At 39.7% G+C, this 10,500-nt stretch overlaps 1 protein-coding gene across 8 annotated transcripts in view; it reads right to left on the bottom strand.

Moving 5' to 3' along the window:
* Positions 1-259: 259 nt before the first annotated feature.
* The window catches only part of slc4a4a (solute carrier family 4 member 4a), a 63,575-nt gene continuing 53,334 nt past the window's right edge, over positions 260-10,500 (bottom strand). For 5 of the 8 annotated variants that reach the window (XM_026186482.2, XM_080287474.1, XM_026186479.2 and 2 more), the window contains 3 exons: positions 9,213-9,374; positions 7,283-7,362; positions 260-3,134 (listed from right to left, as the gene is read on the bottom strand). In XM_026186482.2, the coding sequence (XP_026042267.1) occupies positions 3,026-3,134; positions 7,283-7,362; positions 9,213-9,374 (351 nt within the window). In that variant the 3' untranslated portion in view covers positions 260-3,025. Of the gene's footprint in view, positions 3,135-7,282; positions 7,363-8,231; positions 8,326-9,212; positions 9,375-10,500 lie in introns of all 8 variants that reach the window. The other 3 variants (XM_026186485.2, XM_026186480.2, XM_026186484.2) reach the window with 1 other exon arrangement.

Here is a 10,500-nt window from a genome sequence, read left to right as displayed (position 1 = left end):
ACCATTCACCTCAGACTTCTTTTATCCAGAGTAAAAGTGGTTTCTGATGATTGTTCTGAAGGAAGGTTTAAAGAGCAGTGACTCAGTTGATCAGGTTTCACTTGTTTGTTAAATCACAAAATAGTGACTTAAATTTACTTTAACATAAATAATCCTCAAATAGTTTCAGTTCATAAATGTGACATTAAATGTAATTATGCTGGCTTTTCAATATGGAACACTTTAATTATCCCCAACATCAGACTGACGAGCACTCGAGTGCTGTTTGATAATTCTCTTTATTTCCAATATACATTTCATTTGAAAAATATAAATTCTAAAATAAACAATTTCACCTATTCTAAAGTCACAAAATGTTAATAATAATAAAAAAAAATTGCATCAGTATTCCGAACACTAGGATTAACAGAAGATTTTCACGTCGTGTTGTAGGTTTTTGTCCGACACACTTACACAGAATCACACTTTAAACTAACCACTCCCCACAGAAGATGTCCCGGGCGCTGACTCACATTCGTTTCCACTCGCCGCTGCTGACAGCTGTAAATACTGAGGTGGAATATTAAGTATGTCGTGACTCTTATCTACGTCTTTGAAATCTCTACCGTGGCGATCTGTACAGAGGCCCGGAGGTTTCAAATTAAAATGAAAAAAGTGAGAAAGTGCTTCAGTGCACCCATTAGAGATTCAGTGGGGAGATGGTGTCGATCACTGTACTGGAGTTAAAAGATAACCGTGGGTTATTTTTAACCTTTCAATGTGGGTCATGCCAACTTTGAGCTCCATCTTCACCACAGAGACAAAACAAAAACAGAAAACAGCATGTAAAAGCTTTTTGTGTCTATTGTTCAGATCAAACTGCAAGAGTGTGTCGTTCAACATTTAAAGCGGCTCTTTTGTGCTGTTGTTGTTGTTTTTCTTTGCTTATGAGAGTCATCCAGTCACTTTCTTCAGATGTGGAGAACTGAGGCTAAAACTACTTGTTTCAAACAGTAATGACTACTGTAAGATAAATATGGATTATTTATCTTACCATGCAAAGGTAATCTGTAATCTCCAGGAATAAGTATGTTAAAGATGCACCTGTATGTCCTGCTATCTGATGGAGTTATTATTATAATTCCCACCAGTTATTTTGATGGGAAATTATATAACAAAGCTGCTAAAGTAAAATGCATGTCAGGTGAAAGTGGGTGTACAGCAGCTCTTTTTACTTAATTACCTGTACCAGGAGCAGAGCACTTTGCTTTCAGTTGTTTCAGTGAGATACTTACTGCAGTTTGGGGGAAATTGTAAAATGTTTTTGCACTGAAGAAAAGAACATTTTTCTTTGTATATACCAAGAAACCTACAGCTGATGCATAATGGGTCAGCTGCAATTTTGTTTTTTCAAACAACCTTTGGAGCTTGTATTTCTCTAAATACAACTTCTGTTTCCTGCCTGATTACTACAACAGAAGGGAAGAGTTCAAAGTTAGCACGACCCACACAGCAGCCACATTCATGTAATATAAGTTCACATAAACCTGAATTATCCTTTATAACTGGCCAAAAACAGACGAGCAGTCAGAGAGATGCACGCAGTCATTCTGTGGGAAACCGTCTGAAGTAAAAACATTGGAGCAAATATGGAGTTTGTGCATCTTCTGCCTCACTGACATGATGTTTTAACAACTGTTTAAAGGATGTGTGTGGGTTAAACATAACACTCACATGCCCTGTGCACACTCTACAAGCTCAGCAAGTTTATTATGGGGGCCAAAATTAAAATGCTTTGCCTGATAATTAGAAATTTGAGTTAAAGTGAAGAAAACTGAGTCAAACACTGACCAGCAATCAGAGATTCAAAGACATGTTTGACAGCTGACGTGCGCACGGGTCTTTGTGTGGATTTGAAGAAGATAGGATTGCATAACACCGACCAATAAGTCTCTGAATGTAAGCACAGATGGCATGTGACCGTTGTATTACAGCCCAAACACATCCTTATGAAAAACGTCTTCACATCATCAGATAATTCCAAAAACAGCTGAGAAAAACAAAGAAAACCTGCCGTGAACCGAACTGAGCTCGCATGGATTTGATTCCCGTCTCCTCTTTTTCACATTGTTACTTTAAGAATCAATCTCTTATAAGCCACTTAGGTAAAGTACTTTGTGCAGCAAAAGTAATTATTATGATATGCATTTCTAGTTAGAGTTTAAGTTTGGCGGAGGAAAATCGGATGATTATGTCGCTGGATTGTTTTCTACTCGAACAGAAAAAAAATAAGAAATGTTACAAACACACACACAATAAAATCTTTTTTTTAAAGCAAAACAAAAGAAGAAAATGATTTAAATTAAACGAGTAACAAAAGCAAAAGAGTAAAAGATTCAGAAAACTAGAAACTGAAGCAAGTAAAACTGCATCACAAAGTGAGAATAAAAATATTTTCCTCATCTGCACATACAAATGTGCATTGTTAATCTGCTATTAATTTACTTAAATATCTACTGTATTTCCTTCACAAGCTATGATCATAGAGTGAATCTGTGTGAATCATTTCTACAAGAGGACAGAGAGAAAATATCAAAACCCCATCAAAAGTCAACACATTGCAATCATTCATGATAAGCACTGAATCTAAAACAAGAGGTAGAGCTATAAAAACATGATTTTCCTGCTACAGGAAAATGTTATTAGAATAATTCGGTTTATATAAAAACTCAGACAGATGATATTTGTATATGTTTATATAAAAAGAGCAGGTCCATGCGTGGTCAGAGTGAGCTGCAGCCTCGGTCGGTGATGCGTAGGAGGAGTTGCATAGAAGAATATTCAGGGGTTACCTTTGTAAGCAAAGACTAGCTGTGGAGCTGTGAGAGAAACGTGGTGAGGAAAGACCATATAGCGTGCAGCGTAATGCTTCTTCTAAAGCGTGCCGCTCTTCACAACAAAGTCTTGAAGTCATGAAGGAGATCGGAGTTAAAAGAATCACCGAAGGTCAGTAAAAAGAAAAGTTGTGCTGCAGGTTGGTGGAGATCTACAGAGATGTTTCGGATCCTCTGCTCTTCCAGTAGAAAGTGTTATCATCGTCTGGGTCCATGTCTATTCTAATCTGAGGCACAGACTTCAGCGGACTCATCTCAGGACTGAAACACAAAAATAAAATATTTTAAGTACATGTGTGCAGACGTAGTGCGTCGACTATATCATCTAGGTGTTCGGGGTCGATTAGATGAAGCTTCAGCAGACTCGCCTGCTGCATCACTTTTCACTTCAGTTTTTAGGGTGTCTTTAAATTCAGCTCTTTCTTTTCTTTGAAACAACGCAGCATCCTTCTGTTCCTAACACATCATCCTGTCCTTATCAGTATTCAGTAGATATCCAGGAGGATTTCAAAGTTTTCCTGTAATTTTTTGGGAGCAGAGTAAATATGACAAAGATCTGATAGATGCCCACCAAAAAAATCATGCTCACATCTCAAAGGTTGTACCCGGTGATTATTTGGCATTGTTGCTTATCTTGGTTACTAGTTTATGTTTAGCTGACTTAACATCTCACCTCTAGGTCACTTTATTGTGGTATTTCACTAATACCTCAGTATAGATCTGATGTTTCCTGAGGTCGTCTGAGCTCAAAACAATTTGCCTTCAGTCTTAGTGGGACAGGATTACTTTAACAGCAGGGTCAGCGTAACGTCATTACTACAATAGATACCCAGGAACGATGCCAGTGATAATAATGAGCATGTAACTATTAAAATGCCTAAAATGTTTTAAAGTAAAATGACATCAAAAAGCACCCAGCTAATTAACCCTAAAAGAAAACAACATGTGACTGAAGAGCACTGCGGCTGTGGCTGCGGACCAATTATGTCACTGGTTGTGGTTTGTTGACATCGCAGATGTCCTGTAATCGCAGCTGCTTTTCACACATTGTGGTAACAGTGCTGATGGAAGAGGATTAGTGGGACGACTGTGGGGCAGATGGGGTGATGGGAAGGCAGCTTGACCCTGCATGTGCTCACAATGCGCAGATCCTGGTCATTGTGAGAAGTTGCGGACATGATGGAAAAACATAATCTCTCTTAAGCAGCATAATCTTTGCTATAAATATTTGCACACAAACAGTTCCTGTCATGCCTTTTTAAGACCGATTGTCTCCTTAAAGCTCTTATCAGTGGAACACAGTGTGCATTTATCATGCAGTATAGACTTACAACATCCACACAGCAGATTGATCTGTGTTCCTAAATACACAAAAACACTACAAAATGGCCTAAGATGCAGCTTTAGATACTAATCTCTTACAAGTCACAGGCAAATTTAAGACGAACCAGTTTAGCTGTTATTCAGCTGGTTGCTTTTGATAATCCTGCAGGTTATGTTCCTGCAGACGTTCAATGAAGTTCAACATAGTCAGACTTTGTTAGCATTAGCTGGCTCAATAAAACCATAAATCCCAGTCAGAGATGATGGATGTCACAAAGGTGGTTATCAACTTTGTCTGCATGAGAGAAACTGTCGTGAACTGGCTGTGAAAGGACGCAAATGCAGATAACATATAACACAGCGTTATTAAGTAAATGGAAATACAAAACAACAGTGGGAAATGATAAGAACTAAACACATGTGGAGGCAAACAGAATGACACACAACCATGAGGGAGAACGCGACACTGGACAGAGGGAAACACGGGGCTTAAATACACAATAGGATGATGAGGGAACAGGAAACACATGGGGAACACAGCGGAGACAAATTAGACACGAGGAAGCAAAACGAAACACACTGAACATGGAACGCAAGACTTTCACAATAAAACAGGAAACGAACGCAAGACTGACACTGGAGTGGAGAAAAGGCAGATGAGAGGGAGCGAGGGAACACGAGGGAACACGAGGGGAACATGGATAAACATGGTAGACAGGGGAACATGCAACGAAACATAAGGAGCGAAACAAGACACAAGGACTCACAAACGGATATAAACAGGGGTGTGTTCTGAGCCCCCTGCTGTACTCTTTGTACACATATGACTGTGTGGCCACTACCAGCTCCACCACCATCATCAAGTTTGCTGACGACACCGTCGTGGTGGGCCTGATCTCTGATAACAACGAGACGGCCTACCTGAAGGAGATTAGGAATCTGGAGAACTGGTGCCAGAGGAACAACCTCCTTCTAAACGTCAGTAAGACAAAGGAGCTGATAGTGGACTTCAGCACTAAGCAGGAGAGGAACTACCAGACCCCCGTCATCAACGAGTGCCCAGTGGAGAGAGTGGACAGCTTCAAATACCTCGGAGTTCACATCACGCAGGACCTGTCATGGTCCTGTCACATCAACACCGTGGTGAAAAAGGCCCGTCAGCGTCTCTACCACCTCAGACGCTTGAGAGACTTCCAACTGCCCTCCAAGGTGCTCAGGAACTTTTACTCGTGCACCATAGAGAGCATCCTGACGGGAAACATCTTAACCTGGTTCGGGAACAGCACCATGCAGGACAGACGAGCTCTACAGAGGGTTGTGCGGTCAGCTGAGCGCACCATCCGCTCCGAGCTCCCTGACCTGCACTCAATCTACAGCAGGCGGTGCTGGACCAAGGCCAGGAAGATGGTGAAGGACCTCAGCCATCCCAACAACAGACTGTTCTCTCTGCTGAGGTCAGGAAAGCGATTCCGCTCCCTGAAGACCAACACAGAGAGACTGAGGAGGAGCTTCTTCCCGCAGGCGATACGGTCTCTCAATCACACCACCACACAGTACTGACCCACACATATGGTTCTTACACACACACTGGACTTTCTGGACTTTGGTTTTGCACAACACTGGTCACTATATTCTTCATTTCCGGTTAATACTTGTACAGCTACTGTCATTGTGTATATATTTATTTATATTTAGATTTCTTCATACATTCTTATATAGTTCTATATTGTGTATTTTGTTGTACAGTTATTTTATTTTCAACTTTAATTTATATATTTTATCTTATTCCTTCCCAGTTAAATTTACCCTTCATTCTAATTTGTGTTGTACAGTTATTTCATTTTTAACCTTAATTTATATTTTATTCCTTCCTAGTTAAATTTACCCTTTTTAATTTTTCATATTTATTTCCTATCTTATTCATAGCCTTTCCTTTTTTGTTCTCTTTAGGTCACGAGCAGTTGTCCAAGCATTTCACTACATATCGTACTGTGTATGACTGTGTACGTGACAAATAAAATTTGAATTTGAAAAAATTTGAAATTTGATGTCTGACGCTTTCCCATAAAGATGGGAAAATTAGTGAAACACACTTTGTTGTTTTATATACTTTTTGCATTGCTACGGCACAGAAACTAAATCACACAAACGGGAAAGTGTGGAAAACTTACATATGACTTTAACTAAAACTCATACAAACAGATGAGTCTCCATGAGACTGAAAATATGGGCTAATTTTGCTTCCAAGTACACCCGTCGGGTCTGAATGCTATAGTTTGGGGCCATAATTATTATGTAGCTTTAATCCTATGCATATTTGCTGAAAATAATAAAGTATTATCTGTGATAATGCAGATTCTGGAGGCATCATTGGCCATTAGAAAGCACTTTGGGTGCAAGTTGCAGCCGAGCATGGAAGATTTCAGTTTGCTGTCTTTCAAAAGGCTTAACAGTTACGTGGCAGCTTAGGTTAGCCAGCATCTACAGATGTCAGTTAATTTGAGTAAAACACAGACTAAGTCACAAAATGTGTTTAGGACAAACTTTATTTATCTCTAAAGCTGTGGAAAAGTAAACCAAAAACAAAATAAAATATTAGCTCACTAAAAAAGAAAAAGTCTCACTGAAGCAGCTCCTTTGTTTTACTGAAGGAAATAAAATAGAGAAAAAACTCTTTTGTGAACATAGCAGAAAAAAAGCACAGCAAAAAACTAGTATTCAGAAGCCTTTCACTTTTTAGCATACAGCATGCAAACAGCATGACGGGGCAGACAGACGAGCTGGCATATGGCGCCCAGCGCTTTGCTTCCCCTTGAGGAAAATACAGTTTAGCCATAGGTAAGCTAATTAGCCTAACTGACCTTTAAAGTTCAGGCTAGCATTACGCGTGGGGATAGTTAGCGTGCCTTCTGACCTTTTGCCATCTCTGATGCCACTGTCTTTATTAAATGCAAAAGGAAATTGGTGGAGGTTGTTTTGTTTCGTTGCCATTTTGTTTAGTCTGGCAGGTGAGCTGCACTGTGACAGTCTGTGGCTCTCAGCTTCCCGTCTGTACACACTCTGATATCCACACACACACATCTCACCTGGACAAGTAGTTGGCCTGGTAGAAGCGAAGCTGCTCAGCACGATGTGTGTCGTTCAAGGAATGATGAGGACTTGTCTCCTACGAAAAAACCCCAAAGAAAACAGCCATTAGCTCACAGATATCCATGTAACTTGTTAGATAGCCTCTGACACACTTTAATGTTTGACATCCTGTGTGTGTCATAGCATCTGTAAGAGCAAAGCAGCGGGTAAAACCAGGAACACAGTGTGGATCAAAGATACTGTAATGAATACATATAGAAACCAGTCAGTTCATTTAATGTTGTAAACAGGCATTTGTTCTAACATTAAAGGACCAGTGTGTGATACTGGGGTCATTTATTTTTCCCCATCCAGCGTGTATCATACTTTTATCTGCTTCAACAGAGTCTTTAAAGGTTGTTCTAGTATATTTCTACACCAGCCCAGACAAAGCTCAGGAGAGGGTCTGCTGTGTTGTATTCTATTTGATTTTATTAGGTGAAGTGATCCTAAAACATATAATAATCAACACCCTCTGAAAAGCAGGGCCAATCAGTTAGTTCCAACCTCCAATAAATGTAATTAAGTCTACACACTAGTCCTTCAGCAAACACACATTAGTTATATATTAAGGCAAAAGTTAGAATTCAAGAAGACTTTTGTACATAAAACTAAAGTTACTGTTAAATATGTTTAAACAGGCAGGATCCACAAAGTCAGACTTAACAGCACGTAACTGAAAATGGAAACTGATGGGGGGAAAGAAGTTAATTGAGCAGGACGAGGTAGAAAGCGAGCAGCTTTCATGCATGTTTGAAAGGAAGTAAGCACAAAGAACGGCAAAGAAGTGAAGCAAATTTAAATATCATGCAGTTACAGACAAAAAGGCACCACATCTTCACTAAGTACAGCAAGTTAGGCAGGCGCAAGAAGTAGTTTTCTCCGGTGCTGCAGGTAGTTACTCACTGTCAGAAGCCTTATCACTTAAGAAGGGCTCCTGTTCCATCATGTCCATGGGGATTTTAATGCTGGGAATATTCTCATTGTAAGGAAAGTCAGACTGTTGGAGAGAGGAAACATCATCATTGGAAACTTTCTTTTTTCTCTTCACCGGCTTGTTTCCAGCCATATCCAGTTCAGAGCTACAAGAAAATCAGTCATGAGTGAATAATTCAGAGCAGCCTGCCAGAGGGTCCAACTGGGCCCACTGCACATCTCTGCAAAGTGTAGAAATTGGAGCAAAGTCATTCATTATATTTTGAATGCAGCACGACGATGGCGTTAACACACAGGAGTAAAAATATGTGGAAATTTTAACTTGTTTTTAAACTCATGTAGACATAAAATAATATTGTCTAGTTTTTAAAACCAATGTATATGAAGTTTTGTACTTTTTAATGCCCACTGTGATTGTAAATCATAATGTAAATGTCCAGCAAACTCACTGAGGGTGGAAAAACACGGATGCGTCACAGACTCATCTGTTTTTAAAGCGATAGTTCATTAAATGTATTCAAAAGAAAGGGGTGTGGCTGTTTTTCACCTCATTTACTATGCAATCATACAGACTGGGCTGCAGGAGACTCGTTAACTGTTAGTTAACGATAACTGTGCTGAGGTGCACTGTTTAGCCTTTAGTCAAAACTCTTGCAATAAGATCTCTCTCTGTGCTGCAAATATCTAAAAATGCAAAGTGCTTGAATAAAACCCACGGCGTTCTCCGGTCTACACGGTGAAGGTATGATTTCAGCATATGTCGCCTCTTAAACATTCTCATGTTCATTAACTGGAAGAACTACAACCTAAAAATGAAAGAAATGTGCATAAACTCCGAGTTAGGATGAGCTGCTGTAACAGAAAACAAACAAAAAGAGTTAAGAATGAAGAATCTCAAATAAACCTAAGAGTGAGTTAGAAATGTAAGAGATGAACATATCCCAAACTTACGTCGTCAGCGTCGCTGTCTATGCTGCCACGTTTCTTCTTTTTCTTCTTATCATCCTCTTTCTTCTTCTTGTCCTTCTCTGGGATGACATCATCCAGGAAACTGAGGTCATGCTGAGAGAACAGGTAATCCATCCCCTTTCTGACAGCGACCAGAGCGAGGATCTGATTTTGAGATCATTCGTTGACAGAAAGACGTCAGCGTTAATTCTATCGATATTTCTTTTTTAAACATGAGCTGAAATCGACGTAATTTGTAAAATAAAATAATACATTAACCCACATTAACACGTCAAACCTGATTATTTCACTTTGATTCTGAAAAGTACAACAAACTTTATCGTTCAATGAAGTTTATAACAACATCCTGCAATATAACTGTTACATGAAGTACTGGGATGATCTCTGCTGATTTATCACCCAGATAAACTCAAGTCTACGTACACAAAACAAACTTTCGAGAAACGGTTTGAACTTGAACTGAAAATGCATTTCTGGTCACAGCCTCTTTAATTCTGCTTTGGTGAGTGTAATGCTGAACATAGTGCCTGCTTAGCTTTAAAACAGCACAAACTCTCTGTTAATGAACTTTCCATTTAAGCTGTAAAAATGTGTCCTGATATGAAACTTTCGTCACGCCATTATGAATCTGCCCAATACCTATGTACCTAGATCAGAGTCCTTCTGCTGCTGATGCCTGTGATATGACTCTTACAATAATACTAAAAGGTGTTAGTATTACTCACTAATCCCACAAGGTTGATTCTGTTCATCTGGACGTTTTCAATGGGAGAAACGTTTCTCATAAACAGCACATTTGCACAATGACTGAAACCAGCACCACTGAATGAACAAAGTTCTGTGAGGTCAGTTCTTTGATCGTTAATATGTTAACTGTCATGACCACTGATCAAAGCCCACGGAGCATTGATCAAAGAATCGGGGAATGACTGCAATCACAGCATTGTAAGATGGTGACAGATGGACCCTTAGGCCCCCTCCTCCATTCAGAGATGGTCTTTCCCTTTTCACGTAAATGGCCTCCTTGACTCCGCCCTCAAACCAGCGTTCCTCCCTGTCCAGGATGTTACATCCTCATCATTGAAAGAGTGTCCACTGGCCTGTAGGCGTAAACAGACTGCAGAGTCCTGGCCTGACGAGGTGGCTCTTCTGTGACAAAATGTTTCTCACACTGAAAACGTCCAGATGAACAGAATCAACCTTTTGGGATCCACTTACCTGGGTGATTGAGCGTGCGTCAAGACATTACTCACTAATATTAATTAAAACT

Source organism: Astatotilapia calliptera, chromosome 12 (genome assembly GCF_964374335.1).
Source record: "Astatotilapia calliptera chromosome 12, fAstCal68.1, whole genome shotgun sequence".
NCBI lineage: Eukaryota > Metazoa > Chordata > Actinopteri > Cichliformes > Cichlidae > Astatotilapia > Astatotilapia calliptera.
The sequence above is the reverse complement of the archived record's forward strand: the minus strand, read 5'-3'. Positions and strand labels throughout refer to the sequence as shown.